Here is a 24,230-nt window from a genome sequence, read left to right as displayed (position 1 = left end):
CTATTGACCATAACTGCTTCTACTAAATAAAATTAAAACTGAAGAAGTAGTTATAATAAATAAATATATTCAGGAAAGCTATAAGTACTCACCCTATCTTTCTTAGTAAACTAACTGCAAATAAGCTGTATATTGTAGAGAATACGTCAATTCAGAATACAGTCAGTTAAAGACTAAAAAATAAAATCCCCTACATCTGTTTCTAAATCAAAACCAGGTGAAATGTGCGCTGTAAATTCTGGAACAAACTTCAAACACACACACACCCCAAATATTAAAATTCCCAACTAATAAGTTATATTCAAGTAGATTCATAGCATAGGGCTGTGAAAGATAAAATTGTCCTGTCCTCCTATGATGGACTGAACCTACAGCTTGAACTGATGTGCACAAACAGATAATGCCCTGGACAGTTTTTTAAAGTTAAATTTGTGAACAGAGGCTTTCTTCAAGTAAGTTAGCAGGGTCATTTGCATTTCATACAACATTTTCTTCTACAAAGAATTTCAGACCTTCGAGAGGTCAGACTTGCATTGTGCTTTGTTTCATTGGCATGATGAGGAAATTAAGATGTTAGATGTTTTGTAGATGTAGGGGCAGGGTTTTTCAGAAGCTCTGTACACTCTTTAACCAAAAATCAGGTATGTTTTAATAATCTCTCCCTTGTATGGGAATGGGCCAATCCATTCTTCTCTAAGAAATTTACATGCTTGTACAGAAACTAAAAATAAAAATATATTTATAAAAAGCCCGATACGTAAATAAGAAAAACAGTGAAAAGCCTGATAACAAAAGCAATCAATTTTCAACTCACTTTAAATAGATTTTTGTCATATATTGCTTTTCTTATATATATGCATTTCTTATCTCAAGACAAGGGAAAGTGCAACATAGTTTTTAAACGCAATTTTAAATTAAGAAGTTACCAGTAATGCTGAATCCATTTTTATATCCTTGCTGCTCCACAGCAAACATCCACCCTATTATACCTCCAATAGAGGCAAGAGGCAGTAAAGAATAACCCAAAGCTTCTGGGATTGTGCTGATAGCAGTATAGGCACGTCCATGGTTCATCACAACATATGAGTGGAGATCGGTGTTCTCAAATGTAATTGGAACGGGGTTATTTCCTACAAAGATTCGTCCTCTGACTTTCCCGTTGACTCTCTGAGGAGAACCTGGGAAATGAGAGCAATGCATCAGAACAGAACAACAGTTCTCAAATACTCTACAAGGAATGAGTTCAGAGCATTCCATTCAAAGATATCAGTGTCAAAAGGAACGGCAAAGAAATGTCTACTGAATTCAGCAGACAGGAAACTGCCTACAAAGAGCATGTTAGCTTGGTTATATGTATATTGGCATTAGCCAAAATTGCCTCAAGAAGTGCCCTTTTTCCTCATTAAAAACTTTTCCTCTAAAGACAACTCCATAAACAGATGATGCTGTTAAAGCATCCCTGACAGTAACAAGATTACATTTCATATCAATACCTACTGAATGTAGATTTGCTCATTCCATATTAGAAGCCTAACACCACTAGGTGATCAGAGCAATCAGACTAACAGCCTTCAAAGAAAATTTGTTAGAACACTGTCAGTGTTTTACAGAAGTAATCACTTTGGTTTACTAATTTTTTTTACCATATATAGTTTTCTACATGCATACAAATTCAAGTTGCATTAACTTAAATCCTTTTCTTTCTCTGAAAAACTCAGTTCTATGAACTGAAAGCTGTATAGTAGGTTTTGCTTCCCTTCTTTCTACAACACAAGTTTGCAGTCAGCTAGTTCAGCTGTTGAAATGCATCTATATTCTGAGTCAAGTCACTACAAGGATTACAAGTGTATACACAAGAAATTCCTTTATGGGATCTTACACAGGAACGAAGTTGAAATGGGTATCTAACAAAAATCCATCAGATTAGCCCTTTAGTAAAGAAGCTTAAGAGTCAGACAAACAGGAGCCATGCTCTTTACTTTGATAATCAGAGTTAATTTGTTCATCCCCTTTAGACAGCCCACTTCTAGAGCGGGGACCATATCAGATTTTAAAACACTGTAACTTCACAACTAATTCTAACAATGACTTGGGATGCTGTACTATCAAATTATTTCAGTTACATTAAGTTGCATAATTTATGCACTCGGCTACTTAAACCAGTTTGATTCATTTAAAAAACAAAACCACGATCTTAGAAAGTATAGCTCATTTAAAGTACCTTTCAAAACATCTCTAGTGATAACTCTTTCAAAAACCATGCAACCATGTCTTATTTTAACTACTTAAAATAGGTTTCCTTATTCAAGAACACCAACTGTAATAGCTGCATATGCACCCAAATTTCAGTAAAGTTACCTTCTGCTACACATTGTCTGCCATTTCCTTTGTATCCAGCAATACAACTGCAACAAAATCCATTGGGGTAATCTTTGCAAATGGCATGAACAGAGCACTGGTGGCGATTGTTAGCACAGGTCTGTTGGACGTCTGTCTGGTAGCGGAACACTGCAGAAAACAACAGACATATACTAGATGCTTATTATATCTCTATTAATACAGAGCATTCAAACTGTCCTGATGAAACTAGCACACAATCATTTCAACCTATGCTTGCTTCCAAACCAAAGCAAAAAGGAGCCTTTTCAACCTCAGAACAAAGAACATCACTAAAGAAACCAGGAATGTGCACCAAATACGTGGTAATCCCAGTTGGCTTATCCTATTATTGCATGGAAATAGACATCTATTTCAATAAACAATACCTGGGTAGTCAGTCATGCTACTCTGAATTTTCTATAAACACTTCCTTGCAACCTAGAATTGCAAATTCTGCCATTGTAAAATTTGAGGCAGTGAAGCCCAATGCCAGCCAACGATTTTTACAGCAATCACTATTTTCAGCCTTTATTCAGTAACTCACATCAGTGAGAGGAAAAAAGCCAGGTTTCAGTAGAAATGATCATGAAATCTTTACCAGGAACAACCACTTAAGATATTAAAGATCAGATCATAACTTAAACAAGAAAGGCACGGAAAAAATCACTTCCCACTAATGTGTCAACTTCAGGTAAACCATTATCCCCATGGGAAGCTTTCCTTAGGAGAAAATCAGGTTCCACAGGCACTGTAAACATGCTCACCTGTGAGTCAGATTGCAGGACTATCTTACAAGACTGGCAGAATGAGTCTGAGGTGACATTCAGGCTAACCGTCCCAAATGAATAGAACAACATCATTAAAGGTACCCAGAATGTCACATCTGAAAATCTGAATCTTTTTGCTGCCTGTGTGTATTAGAACAAAACAAGCTTTATAAAAGACCTTACCTATACCAGTTTCATCAAATTCTTCCACATCTATGACCTGGGGTCCCTGTGGGGGGAACTGCTGGGCTGGGAACTGGCGAGGAGGAGCTTTTGCTGTTGGGAATTCTCGATGACGATAAAAAGATTCAGTTGAAGGTGTTCCTGTTACATCTTGGTATGAAGTTATAAAGTCTTCCACAGCTAACTGAGGAACACTGTATGTAGCGTGCTGGTCCTCTTCTATACTGTCCGTGCTACTGGAGATGTACTGCGGTCTTATTTCAGTGGAGCCATAGTCTAAGTTGAATGGTTTTGAAGTCAACTCCTGGTCTTCTTCACTGGGCCCTAGGCTTGCCAGAACATCGCTGACCTTGGCAGGCACAATAGTATCAGATGAGCTACCAATCTCGAACACCCAGACACCTTGTCTCCCAGCATTGCTGCTTCTATCAAAGAGAGCATAGGCCAAATCAAAATGGTCAAATGCACGTTTTGTGGTATTCCTATCTTACACAAAATGCTTAGAAATATTAGGACAAATTGTTGATTGCCTTATCTACATGGCATTACACAAGTACAGTGTATTCAACTATAAATCACCAGTAATAGTTTGGACAGCATTTTTTTTTCTGCAGGGGTGAAGACTGAGCCATCTCTTATGCAATAGCTAATGGAATCTTACTATTTCCTTCCGAGTCATGATACAATTCAGAAAAACATGCAACTCTTTGATTAATTAAAACAAACAAAAAAACATACTTATGCAAGTTTCTAATGCTGTCTTCATCATTAGCAATGACATTGTAGGATCCTGGATTTTCCCAGAAGTAGTAGTTTGTGGAGGCCTGGCTAAAGCCAACCATCGCAGGAATCTTTCCATCATCGTTCTTTGAGTATGCACTATAGAACTGCAAACCATCTTCTGGGTAAAGGAAAATAGCATAGGAACTGGAGTCAGAAGAGGCTAGAACAGCCTGGAATGTGTTCCTCTGTGGGAAATAAATAAACAAATAAATATATAAAATCCATTTACTCATGGAAAAACAGTCAAGACAGACAATAAAATAACTTTTTTTTTTTTAAACATGAAAACAACATTTTGAATTTCCATAACACATAATGAATGCGTCATGTACTTTATGAGGAGGAAAAAAAACACCACAACACCAATATTATCCAACTTTATGTTCTGCTGAAGCAGTTTTACAGCCAGCATGCATAAACGTTAAGCAGAAAGCACTACCAAAGGTATGTTAAATCTCTCAGGACACAAACGTAGGGGCTGCCTACAACATAACACATCTAAGCTCAATTACAGGCATTGCATGCTCTACTGTTGTCTTAATAAATAAATAAACAAATTTTTTAAAAGCACTAAACTAAACTATCTGAAAAGATGTAGAAAATTGACGTGAATGTATTGGTAAACAGCATATTTAATAAATAAATAATAAATAATAAATAATAAATAATAAATAATAAATAATAAATAAAAAAGTTCAACTTTCATGTTGCTGCAATGGCCTTTTGCTATCTAAAAACTCCTACAAACTATGGGAACCATCAAGACTGTTGCTCAGACATCAGCTAATCATTGCTACAGCAGTGCAAAGTCATTACTGAGAAAAGAATGGTTGTGTCAAGCTAGGTACAAGAAATTACCACGTTGTGGTAATGTTCTCAGCTTCATCCATTGCAAGCAGACCCATCAGTTGGGACAACTATAATGCAGTCACCTACATGAGATATCTGCTGAACAGCACCTAACATGATTCTGAAAGAGAAAATGGATTGCAAGTAATACACAGAGTATCCCTTAACTGCTTCTTCATTCAATACTAGCTACACAATATGAGGTTTTCTGAATACAGGGTCATCTCTCCAAAACAGATGCACAGCCTGAAGTTCCTGTTAGTCTTTATCAGGTTTTAGATAGTTTGATGTCAAAATGACTTTAGAGTCTGTTGAACAATGCAAGCATAAAGGACTGCATTCCACAGATGGAAGGCAGGAGATAGCGCACTATTACAGTTATTATCCCATCAAAATTAATATTTAAAGCACAAGAATGTCAGGGAATACAAATAAGTCAGATATTAAGATTCAAGTACTTTCTTCTGAATGAATAAAACACTTAGAGAAAAATTGTAGAGGCTTGTGATCTGTTACAGCTTTTTCAGCTAAAAAATTCATTCTGAACTGCGCTGGATTAATTTAAGCACAAAGGAATTCAAGCCTTCAAAACAGTAGATAACAGTGTTACACATCAGCTGGACACTTGTCCAATAATTCTTAGAGCTCTCATTAATATTCACCTTTTCTTCCAAAGGAATATCTTCTCCGGGTCCCTGGTATGGAGCCACAAGCTTCCAGGTAACAATAACAACACTGCTGGGATCAAAAGCAGCTTCAGGAAACCCCCCTTTGATATAGTCTGATGCAAGTTGTAAGACATCTGAGGACGAATCTTCTCTGTAATAAACATTTCCACGTCCATCTGTTGTATCCAGATCAGCCATAAAAGGAGCAATAGCCCCAAAACTGACTGGAAATTGGCCAAGATATTTATCTTCATTCTTAGGTTCATTCACTGCAATAATCCCATTTGTGGTAACCTAATAAAAAGAAAGGATACTGTAAGATTAATGCTGTTTATAATGGTTGTCTCCCACATCTGTGTGATTCGGGTCACAACATTTATATATATGGGACACTCTGTTAATTCCCTTACAGGAAAACTGCCCTGCTACTGCAATGTGGAGGGCTTTCTCTTACTTGGAAACAAACAAACAAACACCCCTAAAGGGTATTAAATAGAAGTGAAACTCTTGGTCTGAAGATTCAGACCTAATAGCAAGGCAGGTCATAACACCTGTGTGCAGACAGGCATTTATGGCTCCAGAGCCACTGCCACACATGCAGACAGCATGTGTCAAGGGGCAGAATTCCCAAAGCCAGTGCCACAAGATATGAAGCTAAACCAGCCACTTCCTACAGGTTTAATTCACTCATTGTGTGTCTCAGAAGAATAAACCACCAGAGGCCAGACTCTTCAGCAGTGTGTGGAAACAGGACAAAGGGAAATTGACATAAGCTGGAGCATAGGAAGTTCCACACGAATGTGCGCAAGAACTTCTTTACAGTGAGGGTGACGGAGCACTGGAACAGGCTGCCCAGGGGGGCTGTGGAGTCTCCTTCTCTGGAGATATTCAAGACCCTCCTGGACACCTACCTGTGCAACCTGGTGTAGGGAACCTACTTTGGCAGGGGGGTTGGACTCGATGATTTCTGGAGGTCCCTTCCAACCCCTACAATTCTGTGATTCTGTGAAAAGAAGGGCCCAGATGCACTTCTCCAGTCAACCTCCATCCACACGCAGCCAAAGGGATTCCCTGTGCCTTGACTCATCCTCAGTGGATCTCCTTCAAGTATTTGTTAAGTCTTCCTTTTCACGTGTCTAAACATCATGCATCCACAAAATCCTTTAAAAAGGAATTCTGCAGATCCATGACTCATACCCTGATGTCTCTCCTACTTTGCTTGTTTTCAGTCTGGTTCCCTGTTTACTTTCACGGTCCCGAGTTCTTATATTGAGACATATGGCCAAATCAGACCCAGCTATGTAATTTCTCCTTCAGATGAAGACCCCTATGCATATCTGCTTGCTACGACATTTCAGCAAGGAGACATGCACCACCTTTAAAGTCAAAAATTTAGAGTTAAGTCAAAATTTTCCTTTCTTCTTGCTTATGCTTTTTGCATGCAAGCATCCCTACTTCCACTCTTTGGAGAGAGGACCTGTGTTTGAAATATTTCATACAAACTCCTTGCTCTTCATCACATTTGGTGCATTCAGACCAAGCCTGCATGGTCCTCCATCTACACTGGCGTTTAAAGTAGCATTCAGAGAAAACACAATTAGTACTAGTTAATGTCACTGAACAAAAGAGAGACCATAAGAAATGGCCTAAGGTTTGGTCTCCCTCTTTTCATCCTTAAGGGATATGCCTCTGACTATTCGTTGCCTAACATGCTAAAAACAGAAATGTAACAAGTAACGTAATTCAGGGGATACAAAAATACTGACCATTCTCATTTTCTATTTCTACTTTATAAATGAGAGATGGTTCAGGTCTAAATGTTAAGGAGAGTGTTTGGTTGCTAGTACTCTATCACCAAGAAAACATTTGCAAGCTATTAAATGAAAATAAATACACTGGCTGAGCACTTTCTGAAGAGATCTGAATGCAGAGAAAAAAATATTCATCACTACTGAAAAATGTTTTTAGTTTTTGCATTTAGAAGCGCATACATATATTTGCACAGAGAGCAAAATTACACGATTTAAACTTCATTTCTTTGAAGCTCACACTGATATGCTAAAGCATGAACCCCAGAATGCAGAGAGGTAATTTAGAATAAGCATTGAGTTTTATTAAAGCACAACTGCAACCTGCAGTGGGGAAACTGCTTTGGCAGGGGGCTGGAATGGGTGATCCCCAAAGGTCTCCTCCAACCCACATGTTCTGTGATTCTCTGATCATTCCCATCAATAGGAAAAGGGGGAAAAAGGCACCAGGTGGGCGTTGTCTAAAGGGCAGCTGTAGAGCACGTCTTTCCTTTTAGGGTATAATTCTGTTTAAATGGACAGGAACTAACACAGATTTATTTTTAGCACGTTAAACTTCTGGATTACACGCATAGCTGACATACGTTCACGGTCTGTAGCAGAACAAATCAAACACAGTCTATTACAGTCCTGTCTTGAGAAATTAAGTGAGAAGGAGGTAAGAAGCAACAAAGTACTTCTACTGAAAGAAAAAGTGGGTAACACAAAATGTTTCAGACAAACAGCATTTTTTCCTTGTCCAGTTCCGAGGCTTTTTATAGATGTGAACATTTCTGAGGAAAAAATAAAAAAAATAAAGAGCTTAGCAATTGAATTTATTTGTATAAAGAATCATTGGTAGATTTAAATAAGTAAGACTTTCTAACTAAAACGTGACTAATGATTAACTTAAGCACCTCAAAAATTAACAAACTGCCCCAAGCTTGACTTAATGGACTCTGATTCATCCCTAAAAACAAGTCACCTCCAGTCGTTCAGCTTTTCCACAGCTGTGAGCTCCACTGGAACTGGAAAAGTCTGAACAAAAGTGTGTTATCAGAACAAACAGATCTGAATGGGCTACTGATAGGGTTCAGCATTATAGAGCTCGCATAGAATAATAAAGCATGTGAAAGTCTAATGTTTCAACTTATATTAAATAAAAATTCCCTCTGCCAGCTATGAAAAGGGAGCTTTTGTTGTCGGGGATTTTATGACACAATGATAACAAACAATAGTTCCTCAGAGGTCTTTGCCTTTTTATCTGCATGTAGAGGTAACTCAGCTTGGATCTCCAGCTGCTGGGAAAACAGGGAGAATCCAGTGATCCGTGACTGTTTCAACCAACCGAAGTTGAAAATTGTAAATAAAGAAGCATGAACTTATCATGCAGAATCATACAGAAATATGTATATCATTGCAAAAACTCAAAATCTGATGAAAAACATCTTTAATGTACAGTATATATGTATTTTATACTGAGCTTCAATTTATAAACTTGGTAATATTCACCATCTGCTTACTGAATGTCATCACAGAGCTCAGGAAGCACTCACTGCCAGCATACAATAAAACTGCACTCTGGGGGTGCACTTAAGGCTGCTCAATACCTTTCATGACACACAGACTCCTTTCTCCACCCCCACGCATTCTGCACTGTGCTTCCACTGAGCAATACTTGTGACAGACTAAACACAAGATAAAAGCCTCCTGTTATCATGCAGACTGACACTAAAACACCGCTGCTGATCTGATCTGGCCCACACAATCACGCTAAAAGTGCCCAAAAGCTGATTCCGGAATGGTCTCTGCACCCACATCGCTCCCACCAAAATCCCAGGGCAGCCACTGGCCGGTACTGAGATCACCAAGCTGAGGAAACCCGGTGGTGTTACCATACGTACTCCCCTGTGGGAGCTCTGCCCCCTCTCTGTCCCTTATCTGATGCAGCACTGCTATCATCTCAGTGCATGACACACAGGTCACTCCTCCATCTACCAAGAACGCCTCTGTGCCTTGAAAAGAGCATATCCATGTGAGCTGGGTAATCAGCGACCCAGACAAGAGCTTGGGAAGCGAGGCCATGAACTGGAGGCTGAGCAACACTCGTGCGTCCACCCTTCATCTTCACCGCCAGCCTCAGGTCACAGCACCCACTTTTCCACACCGGCACAGCTTGAGTGCTTCAATCTTTTGGCACAGACTCGAGCACGTGGGAACTACACCCAACCCTGAATGACCGCGGCCACGTGGGGGTCTTGCACGTTCCAAGCACAGGAACTAAGAAGTGCCAAGTTTCTCAAGCGCCTCCATTAGGATCGGTCCCAACCATCGGACTCGAATTACTGTAGCCAACTTTTCCAGTCCCACTCTCGGGTCAAAGCCTCCGCGAGCACAGCCAGGATACCGCCCGCCCCTACGTACAGACCGTGCCTGCGGACGGGGCTCGTCCTAGACGGGCACCGCACGCGTCGCTCTCCAGCCCGCCACCCGCCCGCTCCGGGGCCGGACGGATCGGATCTAGGGAGCAGCTAGAGCTCGGTACCCCGCAGCCAACACCTCGCCCGCCCCCGCCCGCACTCACGTAGAGGGAGCGGACGGCGGAGCCGTAGAAGCGCAGCGCCGTGCCCAGCTCCAGCGCCGCCGAGCGCGCGTCGTCCCCGGGCTCCAGCTCCGCATCCCCGCGTTCGGCGCCGTGCGGCAGCAGCAGCTCTGCGGGCAGCGCCAACGGCAACGCCAAAGCCAGCAGCGCGCAGGGGGCACAGCACGACCATAAGCCCATACCGACGGCTCCCGACACGGAGGCGCAGCTTCGCCGCTATAAGAGCGGGGAGGGGGCGGGCTGAGGGCGGTCCTGAGAGGAGGGAGAAGACCCGGGACCCCCCGAGGCCCAGAGGGGCAGGATCTGGGGGAAGTCGTTAAGCTCTGCAGCTGAAGTTCCAGCGCTTCTGTCCCGTCCCATAGCTGGTGGGATTCCTGCGTTGGACAATTGCTGTGCCCTCCAACGCTACACCAACAGCCGACGTACTGCAACGAAGCAAGTTAACAACAAGAAAGCAAACCTAGGAATCCCCACACCTGGAATCACCTTGGCACTATCTGCTCATTGCCAGAAGGAAATGAGGAAACACACAGAAAAGCATTTTGTAAATTAACCTCATCCATACCAGAGCTTCATCCAATTGTAAAATAAAACTCAGAAAGCATAGAATCATTAACATGGTTAGAAGAGACCAGTAAGATCACCAAATCCAACCATCAACCCCATCCCCACTAATGGGGCCATGTCTATATGTTTCCTGAACGCCTCCGAGGACAGTGACTCCATCACTCCTCCAGGCAGCCCATGCCAATCCTTCACCACGCTTTCTGAGAAGCAACATTTCCTAATATTCAACCCAAATGTCTCTCTGGTACAACTTGAGGCCATTGCCTCTCATCCTATCGTATATTGCTTGGGATAGGATGCTGACCACTAGCTCACTACAACCTCCTTTCAGGGAGCTGTAGGGTGTGACAAAGTCTCCTTTCAGTTTCCTCCAGAATGTAAATAAAGCCTCCATTCTGTAAATGAAAATTCACTGATGACAGGAGTTGTACAGAAAAAGAAGTATGGGGCATTGAAATAAACTCAATGTCTTCCTGTTTCACATTCCTATTCCCTATTCCCAAGAAACACCCAGAATCAACAGAAAATGGATGAATTTCATACATTTTCCCTAAAGCTTTCAAGCAAAGACACTTCTAGAAAAGAGCAGCATGTAAGGAATGTATCTTGTCTAAAGCGTATGCTGTGACATTGCCACAGAAGGTTTCTTCATCATCGCTGGAAACAGTACGTGGCTGTGTTTCATGAAGAAGCTGCTGAGAGGCATTGCCCGGTGCTTTGGGACAAGGAGAAGCCTTCTTTTTCTCTTCACCATCCAGTTCACATTGTACTTTCACCTGCAGCCCCCCTCTGTGTATTCACAGCCTGCCTGTTTGTAACTGGTGGATTTGGGGGTACCTGGCTAAGGGCAAGCCATGCTTCTGGAATGCAGCTCCATAACAAAGAGAAAGCCTAAATAAAAGCCTATAACATCTCCAGCACCTTCTACATTTATATATATACTCAAAACAAAAACATAAATCCCATTGTTCCTAAACCCCATTCTTCCTCATAACAAAAGTTAACCTGAGCCAGAGGAACATAAAAGCGCAGAAAGGAAATTCTGAGGGTGAGGTTTTCCTGCCAGATCCATATGGTTCCTTAATGTAACATCCAGAATATGGAGAGAAAGGACCATTGGAAAGCCAGAAACTTCTTGTAGTAAATCTGAAATGGATTTGAAGGCTCTAGAGTTAACCAACTGGGCATTTAAAACAGAGTGAGAGCTACAATATAGCAAATCCTTCATTCGTGAGTCAGTATATTGTGATTGTTTAGTCTATTTTTAGGTTAAGAGGAATGCACTGTTTCTGTTGAGTAAGTTTACTGCGTATGCATCTCCCATGGTGATGAGTAATGAGAAATGTCAGCTCTACAGACTAAAAACTATTTTATTTAAGTTTTCCTTTTTAGTATCTTCAATATAAGCCTTAAAAATGAGTATACATACATACATATATATATAGCCAAGTAGAATGGAGAATGCAAAATAATTCAGTGAAATATAGATGGGAAGAAATATTTCAGAGGCAAAATGGAATAATATCTTATCACCAGAATATCCATCATGCAAAATCTTCCAAAGCATACCCCTTAAATGCCAATGATAGTGCATTATCAGTGGATCATGAACTAGACCTAGCAGACAAAGCAATGTGGCTCTCAGAGCAGCCAGTGAGCTCCTGCGCAGTACATGAGCAGCTTTCATCAAGTTACTCAGAAGTGACCTTTTCTAAAAGGATATGACAACAGTTTTCTGGAGATCACTTGGGAAATCAGAGATCTCACAGAAAGTGCACTACTGGACACAGTTTGGAGTGAAACATTATAAAAGATGAGAGGATCTGAAGGAGGGGCATACAAAGCATCGTTAAAGAACAGAACTGTGTATTTGGCTGAACGATAATGAGGAGAAAATTTGATCTCCATCTCTCATCAAAGATATGAAGCATCTTCCAGTATCTGAAGGGCATTGCAAAACAGTGGGAGGAACTGCATCAGTGAGTTGTGGAGAGTGCAGATAAGCAGGGATCAAAATAACAAAAAGAAAGCATGAAACCAAAGAGCAGAATATGTTTCCTTACCACAGGGTCTATTTTCAGCAGAATCAGATATCAGGCATAGTGGAAACAGAACAACAGAAAGCTTTGAATAGACTATAGCCAGACTAATTACATTGCAGAAAAGAAAAATAAAAAATACTGTAAGGAATAATTCTATATTTGATCCTGGAATGAGGCAGCCCAGGATATTTTAACTTGAGTTTGCTATGTTGATGTGGCACTACAGCAGCTAACAGGTACGCACGTGTGTATATTTGGAAGTTTCCACCACTCGCATGTGAGGAGTTGTGGAAATGAAGACTGCAGATATGGCTTATGTGACCACCCCAATCTCCTCCCAGGATCTGTGAAAAGAGGAGGGGTGCAGGAAGGTCCTCTGTGTTATCTTGACTGGAAGAAGGAATGCAGAGACCAAGGTCCTCATGGTGATCATCAGCTGTTCAAAAACGAGGAAGGATTCTAGTGAGTGGATCATCAAAAGGCAGATTAACCATTCAGAACTAAACTGGAAGGAACTGACCATTTGTGATAATGTCAGGAAAGAACAGGACTGACGTCTGCTGAGAAGGGACGTTTTTAAGAAGGAAGGTCATGAGAATCAGGTCACAAACAAAGGCAAGGCCTGCAGGAAGACAGCAAAGTGAGCATCATGAGTTTGCATTATTGGTTGTTGTTCTCTGGAGTGGGAGATCATGAGATTCCCTCTGCAAGTCTAAATGAGCCTATATCATTGTGGGGGTGACAAGATTTAGGAACAATTGCTAAAAAAAAAAAAAAGAAAAAAAAATGGATATTTCCCAGCAAAACAGAAAGAGACTAATTCTAAAGCTCTGTTAAATGCTCGAGAAGAGATGCACATGATGAGCAATACTAAATGCAACTCTCTACATCAGTGCAGGGTTCAAAAGATTATCAAGTGCCTTCGTATTCTCTCACTGGGAGATCTTACAAGGCAACAAATCTTCCTTGGGAATGCATATCCTGTTCTGGAGAGCAGCAGGGCAGCAGTGGGGGATATGGGACAGTTGGCCAGTGACCTGATCAGTACAGAAGAGAGAGTCTGCTGGGATGTAGTGATGCATAGCAGTCACAGATGAGTAGCTGTGCACACTGGGGGAAGAAGCTTGGGAGAAATATTGGATCTTGGCCCCTACCTAAGCCCTCTGCTTGGAGGGAATGCTTACAATTCCAGGGTTACCCATCATGCAGTGAGGTTACACTTACACAGATCTATGAACACTTTTCTTCATCTCAGTCTATAATATAGGAAAAATGAGATGGAAAATAAAATAGAAAAAAATATTAATATAACAGAAATTGGCTAGATAAAAATAGCCCCACTGTTCTCCTATCTGTCATGTAGCCACATGGAAAACATGACCATTTCTATTGCTTCCTTTTTGATATTTTATCAAAATATCCTTTTGATATCCTAAAGCCCATTGACCAAAGAACGCATTTTCCAATCCGGAAAAAAAATACAGCAATTTTTGTAGTAACAAAGTTAGAATAGTTTATAAAGTTATCTAGTTACCCTTCTATTTAAATTCTCAGCACATCACTAACTATTCCAAGTCTTATTGTTCTGTCATTATCTAAAAGTTCAGCTTTGTGCAAAAAAAAAAGATTCTAAACAGACCCTAAGAAATGACCTGAAGTTTGTTCTAATGCACAGAAGTCAGGAAGACAAAAGGCACGACCACGCAACAAAATGATTACAATATGAACAAACAGTTGTTTTTAAACAATGGGATGGGATGTGGAAAAGCAATCTGAATGGGGTGGGAAGACAGATATGGAAAAAGTATCCTTTATCTTCTGACTACTCTGAAACTAAAGGAACAATAACCTGGTCTTGTACAGATCTCACCATACGCGCTTCAGAGCAAAGATGGTGAATACAGGGAAAAATCACCTCCTTGTAGCCTAGTGATGAGAGAGGACATAACACACTTCTTGTTAAACCATTACTTCAGATTAAACTTGCATCCAAACAAATTTAACATTGCTGAATTTTCTATTCTTGTATTTTACTTGGGCATTTACTTTCACCGCAATGAACGTGAACTTCAGCTGAATGTGGGACACAAAAAAGAAAGGAGTGGTATGGAGTCCCTGCAGCAGAGCTTCTAGATGGCAAGCAAGAAGGAAAGAGAGGCCAAGCACTGCTCTGTTGCTGGCAGAGGCTGGAAATTCAGTGACAAATGGTTAGTACAGAAGGTACTTAGCTTCTCTATGAACATTCAGAAGTGCTAGTAAACTCAGACACTCCAGCACAGTTTCTCATGGCAGCCAAGCTATTCTAAGAGTACATGATTTCTCAAGTGAGTCTAAATAATCATGACAAGTTAAAAACAAAATTTAATTTATTCTTCTCCACAGTGACCTGGTGATCCCTTTCAGAAGGGAGAGGGCTTCTTTCTGAAACTTATTTAGCAGTGGAATCCATTGCCTAAGGCAGCAAAACTCAGCAGGGAGGAGGATGTATTACCTTGAGCAGCTGTGAATAAAACCGAAACTGATTTTTCACTAGGAGTAAATGGTGCCATAGTACAGCAAAAGCCAACAGTTTGAATAAATTTGGTTTTTATAAGCACAGAAAGACTGTTTGAGGGAAGAAGTACTTAGCACGTGTAACACCTGTTCTTAGTAATAGCAAAGCCTCAACATTGGATTGTAGTTCATCTTCACATGTAGAGATAGGTGAGAAAGTGAGAAAGCCCAGCACAGATGGAGAAGCATTCATCCATCCTTGGGCAGACTAAACACTGGGTACTGAACTCACAAGCAACCTCTTCATAAGTAGTATCAAGCATTTACTGTATATTTTTAACCTAAAATTCTAATTTGTGTGCATGAAGGTGTCATGTTTTAAATCAGTTGAATATAATGCCAATAGCTGGCTGCAACATACCATGCATTGCATCTATCATACTGAAAAAATATTTTTCACTCTTTTTTTTTCTTTAAATAAACTGTATAAAGCCTGTAACTCTCCTCTGGCCTGAAGCAGTCCAGACCCTCAAAAACAGGAGTAGTTCCATGAATTACAGCTATTTATTCTTCCTGACCTAAAGACTTAAATTGCCGTTCACTCTGCTTGGAAACTGCAGACTAATGTAAACAGTGGCCCACTCCTTTCTTCCCAAACATAGTTTAGAGTTTTAGCCTAACACGTAGCACTCTAGCTGTGTCACAGTACAATAAAAACAACATGAGGATCTGCACTAAGCAGCTCTGCACAGAAACAAGCATGCTGCCTGTGAGAAAGGAGGCAGCATTTGCAAACTGCAAGGTTGATGTGATAACTTATTCATTGGAGAAGTGACAGGACAGAAGCAAGAGTAGGAACTCTTCTTTTTTTTTTCAGCAAAGGGCTGCTGAGAGCAGTCTGTGCTTGCAGTCCATATTCCCAATTAAAAGGAAGACGGGACATGATTCCTGAGGCCATGTACCAAGCATTGGTTGTGTCCAAACAGTGTGGACACAGTGAGGCCTAGGCTAACACCTAGACTTACCTCACCAGCTGTGTCCACACTAGGTAGCTTTTAGCCTGGGACCTCTGCTAGGCTACGGTAGTTCTAAGACACACAACAAAATATTTTGGTATTTTTCTCAGAATCGTGTCAAAAATAAAGCAAACCATTACACTCCTGTGGCCTACTTACAGCACAAAACTATCATGTCTTCCCTGATTCTTAACGCCCCATCAGCTCTCTGAACCAATCATAACATCCTCCTTCTCTACCTCTCCCCCCAGCAGCCTTCAGCTCCGTACCTCTATGTCTCCCCCGGCTTCCTTCCCAATCTTTTTCCAAAGCAGGCTTTTATAAACCTTTAGGGAATCCAGGACTGACCCACTTTATGGCTCATTGACCAGTTCTCATTCCATATGTTCTTTCTCAGAGAAACTCATGTGCCCTTTCCTTTAATTGCAAAATCTTTTATGATTCACTTAAACTTCCTGCATGAAAAACACTTGAATGTTTTCCAGCACCATAAATCTTTCAAACCCCAGTCCTGCCAGTATGGGCTATTCTTATTTATGAATAAGGGCACTAAAATAAAGGGAGTGATTTAGAAAAGGGAAAGTATTGTTTAAAATAAGATTATCTGAATCTGGTCCTTAATTCTCTGCTTTCTCATTAAATACATTAATTTTTATAAGTGCACAAGATATATTTAATGTATCAGTCCCTTAAAACGATGAACTGATCCAGCAGAGAATTTTATCCTCTGAGCAGAGAACCACAGCCTTTGAACAAACAAATACATTGTGCTCTTCCTGAGGGAAATCTACTGCCCTCCGCTTCTTCCATGTTAATAAGTACAATTCAGTCATTGAAGTGTGTGGCGCTGGACTTTGCCTCATCCAGAAACATTTTGGATGCAGCTGTTTGCTGCAGCTTATTCCCTGCTGCAGAGCTCAGCTCAAAGCAGATTTTCATACAGCAATCACAGTTTTATAGTGGCAGAACTCTTCATGATTACTGGGTCAGGTCTCAAAGCCTCTCCCTTTGACCTAAGTAACATTATTACTCCACAAACAGAAAAATGAAAGCAACAAAGGAACGCAGCTGGTCCACCTGGCGAGCCAGAAGACAGGAAACTCAGTGGAGGTTTCCTGACACCAGAAGCAGCTTTCAGAGGCAGAGCAGATTGTGTTTCTTCCCAAGACAAATGCCAGCTTAATAACTCTCTCTGTGGGGATCCAAAGCCCAGCAGCCTTAGGAGAGCTCACCAGGTTCACAAATTTAGGGGGTTATCTTATGGCAGACATAAGCAAAAAATTTGCAAGTAAATTATAGAGACAGCTTTATTTAAGGTGAGTACATAATTACAGCCTGACCGGAGGGGCATATGATAAATTACAATTCAGTGAGCATAGGAAGACAGAACACTTGCAGCAGTTCCCATTTCGTGAGGCGGAATTAAGAGGCTGGTCTTAAATATCTGCAAGCTGTTTCTGATCACTACAAATTGCGCCATGACTTTGAACACAGGAAATATGTTTCAGAGCGAAGTAAAACAAACAGGCTGACTTCACACAACAGCAGCAGCACATCTCCCCTCCAACAGCATGGAATTTCTCAAACACCCAGCTGTCCAAAGACAGCAGAGCACAAATACAGAAGCATTAGAGTTGAGCTTCCACTTGGAACAATTCTTTCCCATATAGCACCTTGACATCAGGAACGTTTCACGTAGCAAACTATGACCAAACCTAACTTCATGTTCTATGACCAAACCACAGATATATCTCTTCTCTGACTGAGGATCTCACTTACCTTCAGCAAGGAGAGTGAATTATCAAAATGAGCACCTCTGGCTGTGAAGGGGGAAATGCTGCCAGCTAGGAACAAGGACAAGGGTTTGAAGAAGGAAAGGGGCAGGCGTCCTCTTTGGGCACAAGAAAGAGCAAAATCTGGGTCAAGTTAGAGCCAATTAAAAAGACAGCAGCACATAGGAGGCTTAAGCTGTGTATTTGCGAGTTACTTCTTGCTGAGACTGACTACTGCTTCATGTAGTTTTGTATAACTTTTTTCTGCCTGCAGAATCCACTCAGTGAATGTTAAATAGCTCTCAGCACCACAGGAGCTCAAACTGCATTTCTCTCAAATCAAAGATATAATGAAGCAGACGCTGAGGGTCCCAGATGATTTTCCCGTCAGAGGACCCACAACTGTGAAGTCAACCATTAGAGCTCCAAGCAAATGCTCTTCAATATGCATGGACTACAGTATAGGAAACTTAATACTGCATATCTTGCAACCTCTAAAAGGTGACTTTTCTAAGTTGGCAGGGGATTGCTTGGGAACAGCCAAGCAGTTACAGCTTGCACAAAGGAAGCATCTACACAGCCAAATTTATACTAAAAGAGGTAACCCCCCCCATCCTGCAGCTCCGCAGATATACTTCATCACAGAAACAGCTCAGACAAATGCAAGCAGTTCGCATGACAGATCGAGTCCAGGGGCTGACGTTTCCAAGCCTTACGCATAGAAAGTTAGAGAAACTTCCGACTCTACCAACTTTTTGCTGCTGCAACCGAGATTGGGAAGCAACAGCAGCACCCTCCGCTGGTCTCTGCCGTAAATGCAGCAAACGAGCTGGTGGGAGCCGCTGCTAGACCTGCTAGTTTGGAGAACGAGAGCTTTTTACTCTACATACCGATCGGGCGCTCTGTCTCTGTGCGTGGCCGGCAGCTGCCTCCAGCCGCTACAGACATGGGCTTTGTTAAAAGCAGGAGCAGCGATGTAAGAAGTCAAACACAGAAGGAGCACGTAGCTATGGAGTTATTAAGCAGTATCAACTATGCTCTGTGCCTGAGAAAGGTATATTCCCCAAAAAGCTGGATGCTAAATAGCACTTACAGCAACAACTTCATCTGAGAGCTTGCAATATCTAAGTTCACTGTTCCTTACCAACATTATCTTTTGTCTTCCTCAGTATTTCAGACCATTTGATATGTGTAAAATTCCAATAAAAACAAGACAACCCAAGCAACCGCTCTCCTTATTGTGCACAAGGAAGACACACCTCAGAATATCCCATAGTCAAACTCAAATTCAGCTGCTTGGTTTTGTTCATTAAGGTATTCTGGAGTTGTGTATGTTTTTACATTCATTAGTCAAATGGCTGTATTATATTTACTTGAGATTTACTTTATTTTTAAATCTGAGCCATCAAGATGTGAAAAATAAAAGACAGCAGTTCCAATGAGACATCCTCTGCATGGCAAAGTTAAAAGGAAACACAGCTCCATACAGAAACACATCTCTTAAAGTGTTTTAATAGCAAAAATGACTGAGGTCCTTTTAGGGCACATTGTCTGTTCCATAAGAGGATTGGAAATCTGCCATTATATCACTGGATTTTGCTCCAAAATAAACTAAAGCCAGCACAGCTGGAGGTGACAGAAGCATGTCCAGGGTAAGTACCTACTCCCTGCCCTCCTTCCCAGCTGTTAAAGCATTCTGGCCTTGCTGCTTTCACAGTGTGTCACACAGGACTGCTTCTACCCTCTCTCTGCAAAGCTCCTCAGCTCTCCTCATCCTCTGCTTCCTGAAATCCCCCAGGTGATGCTCAGGCCAAGAATTCCAAATAGCCTGTAGTCACAAAAACTTTGTGTGCCCTTATGCAAACCTTTGTTTTACCAACCCACACTTCTCTTATATCTTGTACCCTACAAACAACTACATCACTCCCAACAGCCTGGTTTCTCCCAGAGCACTTGCATTACTCCCCACTCTCATCACTGAACGAAACAAGGATCCTGTGAGGAAAGAGCCACTGAAGGTAACACAGAAAAGCACTTGCAAAGGGGCTCAAATCAGGCTTGCACTGTCAACCTTAATTTCACCACCTCCTAAGTTTTAAGCAGTTAACTTCATATAATTCTTATGACTACATAAAGATGCTTAATATAACATATAAGGACAGAAACATATCTGAAAAGAAGCCAAAGGTTCTGCTATGTTGGAATCTTTCAACCACTCATGAGAATTGTACAAAGCTGCGAGATCTGCATGGGACTTCTGTCCATCAAGCAGAGATTTTCTTTAATGTAGTTCCTACAATAACATCTGAAGCTCTGCTTCTTCAAACTCTCCTTTTCTCTTTCTTTCAGTATTCCATTTTCCTTGGTTTCTTTCCATGCTCCTACAGTTCCCTGCTCTGATCCACCAACTGAGCCAAACTTTCCAGCTGGGCCATCTCAAGTCTAATGCATTCAAAGTTCTGTCACAGTATAAACAAGCATAAATAGTCTGCACAATCATCCAGCTCGAGGAGAAATCCTCTTTTCTTTTACTGTGTTAGGAGTAGCATTAGCTCTGTTTGGAAACATACGATATATTCTTGGCACTCTTCCTCCAACAAAAGCAATGCTTTGTTAAACCTGCTCCCATCAACTTTATTTGCCATGTACTTTTATGATTTCAGAGCAGAGGAAACACAGTTCAGTTTCTGCCACCAAGTCAAAACTGATGAAGAAATTAATCCCTTTAGAAGTGAGCAGAGCAAAGAAGGAAGCAATCCTGGCGACTGCTTTGCAACAGAAGCAGCTTGGAAGAGCTGCTGGTTGGGACAGGAAGCTGCCTGTCTGCACGCAGCTCGAGGCAGGAGCCTGTAAACGCTTCTGTATCACTTCCAGGAGAGCTTTATGGAGAAAGCGGGCATCTCCAAAGGCAGTACAAAAAAAAAACCCAACCCAAACAGCTGTTGTCAGGACACAGTGAGACAGAGGGGAAAAACAGAAGCTGTGACCTGCCTCACTCTGGTCAGTCCTTCTGAGACGATGAGCAGAAGCAAGCCCTCTGCTTCTATGGATCCAGCGCTCCTACACAACCCCAAATGTTGCAAGTACACGTGGACAACCCTAAGGGCACCAGCTGCCCTCGGGCAGGGTCACGCTTCCTTCTCTCCCCAGGTGCGTCCTCGCTCAGCCACATGCCGGTTCTCTGCCGCTAAGGGGAGCTGTGGTGACGCTGCGCTGGGGCCCGGCTGAGCTGGCGTCGACATTTTGAGGCGCTGCTGGGGGCAGAGATGTTCTGCACGAGCGTCATGGGAGAGTGAATGGCAGCAGGCTGTGCAAGTCAGCTGGCAGCAGAAGGGTAATAGCACAAGCACGTACCTATTAACGTGCGATACTGCATACAGTGCACACGGAGTCAGGAGGGTGCTGTTGGCTGAACCTTCTCTGTTAGGTGTTGAACATGCACCAGCTGTGAAGCATTCTTTGCTCCCTTGTTTCAGCCCTGGAGCTGCATGTTTCTCAACTCCTTGCAGGTGCCTTGTGTATGGTTTCACTAGTGAACAAAGAAGCCTCATCCTGCAGTAACTCATTCCAGAGCAGTAGTTCAGCAGTTCCCTATCCTCTGCAGAGCTGTTGTAGGTGAGAGGAAATGCCAGACAGAAGAGTAAGCAATCCTTAGCACTGCCCTATCTCCACCTTTTTTTCAAACCACATCTGGTCTCTCTTTTCCAGTCACCTGATACCCAGCTGACTGAAATATCTAAGGGAATTCCCACTGCAGAGAAGTACCTAGTTTCTATGGTTCCTCTTTTAGGTGTTCTTCCTATAGGGGGATGGGAGGGGGCAAAGAATGGGTAAACCCTAAGGCAGAGGAAGTACTGAAGTCTAACAGAGAGGAGGATGTGTCTACTGCTTGAGCTACTGAAGACTTAATGCCTCTGAGTTATAGAAGCATCCAGGAAACTGAAGGCTGGGAAGAACTATTTAAACAGTGAAAAGAAAGAAATGTTTTCCAGGACTTTTTAGTCTTACCTCTGCAAATTGTTGTGCCTTCTCTTAATCTCCAAAGAACGTACAGCATGGACAGAAATTGCAGAGTTTTCAAAACTTCTTACTAACACAGAACGAAGATTACATCTATGAGATTAAGCCTGCTCTTATTGCATGTTGTGCAATGGGGAATTCTGCAGAAGAGACTGAAATCATTTTATAATCAGCTAACAGAGGCAAAAGTCCAACATAAAACAAAGGCATCTAGTTCATGGATTCTGTCCCTTTCTAGTTTCTACTTGTTGAATAACGTGTTTAATTCTCTCAGAAATTTGTTTCTCTGGTCTAGTATCAAATGAAGTTATCAAACCACAGATTTCATGCTTTAAAGCTACTTTAATTACTCCAATAACTATGTGAGAGTGAAGTCCTGCACTTGGTGCATCGACGTTACTTCATTGGAAGCAAGTGGAAGCTTTGACTGCCTTAAGGATTATAGGTTAGAACCCTACATTTGTACTGTTGTACGCCACTGTATGACCTAAATGAGATTAGAATAATAAATCCTGATTTATTATGAGGGCTTTATTTAGATATGTTTTGAGTACGAGGGTCTGACTCAGGATTAATGATGAAATCTAGTGTGCCCCAGCACTGAGAAAGCTTAACAACACAAGAACCCTTTTTTCCCTTGAGAGCACTAGTTCCCAGCCCTCTGTCTGGCTTTCACCAGCATCACTAAACATTGAATGGCACAGAGATGCTGGATCCCAAAGATGGTGACGTAGTCTGTGACTTGGAGATAAGCCCATGATGAGTGAAGAACAGAAGTATCCCATTGGCAGCTTAAGTAATCACTCTCTGCAATGCAGTGGCATTCAAAAAGTGCCCAGCGTAAGGTTTTCAGAAGCCAGAGAAAAATGAGAAATGATCATTTCAGAATTTATGGGCTAATATATCTGTCGTGTTGGGCAGGCACTATTTAAGGTACCTACTCTGTAGTTAGGAGGGGGTCCCTCATCTGTTGTTTTTTTCCAGCTTTGTGACCCCTGGCTCTCAGCAGGAAACCTGATACCTTGTCACACAGCATACCAATTCTTGACTCTGCTCTCAAGATTTAAACCACAAAAGCCAGGTGCTAGAAGAGATACAACCTGAAATCAAGAAACCTCAAAAGAACGAAAAGCCTCTCAGCGTAATGGAGGACAAATTCTCTGGGTTACCACATGTTACAATTGGAAAAATCAACACGGTGTAAAGGCAAATCAACTAGTGAAAATGGAAAGGTGTTACAGAAGAAAAGCAAAGATGCTCACCTGACTCCAAAAATCTAGGCTCACAGAGAAAACTCCTCAAGGAAGAGGTCCCCAACCAGAGATCCTCCCCAGTGGCAGCCAGCCATGAAATGAAGTCTAAGAGAGGTGCAGCCAGGCTCCACCCCTTCTGCTCACACAGCTGAATTGCCTTCACCTGTGCTCCCAGGGCTGACTGGGTCCTTTCCCCAGGTGCTCAATCAGTGGTTCAGGCAGTGACTCAGCAGTTACCATACACCATGGTATAGAATATATTGTGAATATAGTTCCAGATCTAACAAAATGTTAAATTACTTTTTTTTCGTTCACTTCTTAGAGGAGCCAATTTCTGCCAAACCCTTACTCAAAGACTTTTTAATTCTACACACAATATGGTGGAAGTTGCTGGGCGCATGGTAGCACATAGTGATTCACTCACAGTCTTGCTGGCAAGTTTGTTAAATCCAAATGACATCAAAGACAAGAACCTTAGACCTCTGCACAGGAGCAGAGCAACACTTGCAGAATCCAGATACTTTGTTATCTGCTTTTGATCATTTGAAGTCAAACGGCAGCCTGACAGCCCAGCTAAGCAACCTTTTGAACCCTCAAACTCCACTCAAGTTTATTCCTTTGGACAGTGACCCTTAAAAATAAAACAGTAACACAGACAGATCCTCTGGAATTGCCTAACATCCCTCCACAGCAGTGGCTGAACTTTTAAAGGGCTGGAGGGCTGCATGGGTGGTCCTATGAAGAAGTTCCTGGTAATGTTTGAAAGCAGTTTCTCAACCAAGTTTAGGTCAACTGTCAGCAAGGACACAGGTCTGTGACACTGAGCAACCACTGCTCTTTGTTGTCCCTTAACAACTCCTGACAGTGAGCAGCAGCAGTCTTTATCCATTTACAACACGCTGCTCGTGGGTTGGGAGTGGGCCATCATCTCCATAGGGGCACTAAGGGAAACCTGCACTTTGTTGAGTGGAAACATCTTCCTGCTTCTCCGCACATTTTATTGTACACTTCAGACATGTGCGTGATTCTGAAAATGCTGGTGTTTTTGC

General features: G+C 41.8%; 1 protein-coding gene and 1 long non-coding RNA gene across 3 annotated transcripts in view; both read right to left on the bottom strand.

Moving 5' to 3' along the window:
• NID1 (nidogen 1) overlaps positions 1-10,227 on the bottom strand; it is a 34,040-nt gene extending 23,813 nt beyond the window's left edge. For both annotated transcript variants that reach the window (XM_015857894.2, XM_032443557.1), the window contains exons 1-6: positions 10,001-10,227; positions 5,624-5,923; positions 4,068-4,297; positions 3,330-3,754; positions 2,359-2,508; positions 927-1,178 (exon numbers count right to left, since the gene is read on the bottom strand). In XM_015857894.2, the coding sequence (XP_015713380.1) occupies positions 927-1,178; positions 2,359-2,508; positions 3,330-3,754; positions 4,068-4,297; positions 5,624-5,923; positions 10,001-10,198 (1,555 nt within the window). In that variant the 5' untranslated portion in view covers positions 10,199-10,227. The remainder of the gene's footprint in view (positions 1-926; positions 1,179-2,358; positions 2,509-3,329; positions 3,755-4,067; positions 4,298-5,623; positions 5,924-10,000) is intronic.
• Positions 10,228-12,031: 1,804 nt separating this feature from the next.
• LOC107311409 lies at positions 12,032-23,634 on the bottom strand. The gene is made up of 3 exons (XR_004306605.1): positions 23,191-23,634; positions 13,148-13,249; positions 12,032-13,063 (listed from the first exon to the last, which is right to left on the bottom strand). It is a non-coding gene; the product is annotated as an uncharacterized LOC107311409 (long non-coding RNA).
• Between the last annotated feature and the right edge of the window lie 596 nt (positions 23,635-24,230).

Source organism: Coturnix japonica, chromosome 3 (genome assembly GCF_001577835.2).
Source record: "Coturnix japonica isolate 7356 chromosome 3, Coturnix japonica 2.1, whole genome shotgun sequence".
Classification (NCBI taxonomy): domain Eukaryota; kingdom Metazoa; phylum Chordata; class Aves; order Galliformes; family Phasianidae; genus Coturnix; species Coturnix japonica.
The sequence above is the reverse complement of the archived record's forward strand: the minus strand, read 5'-3'. Positions and strand labels throughout refer to the sequence as shown.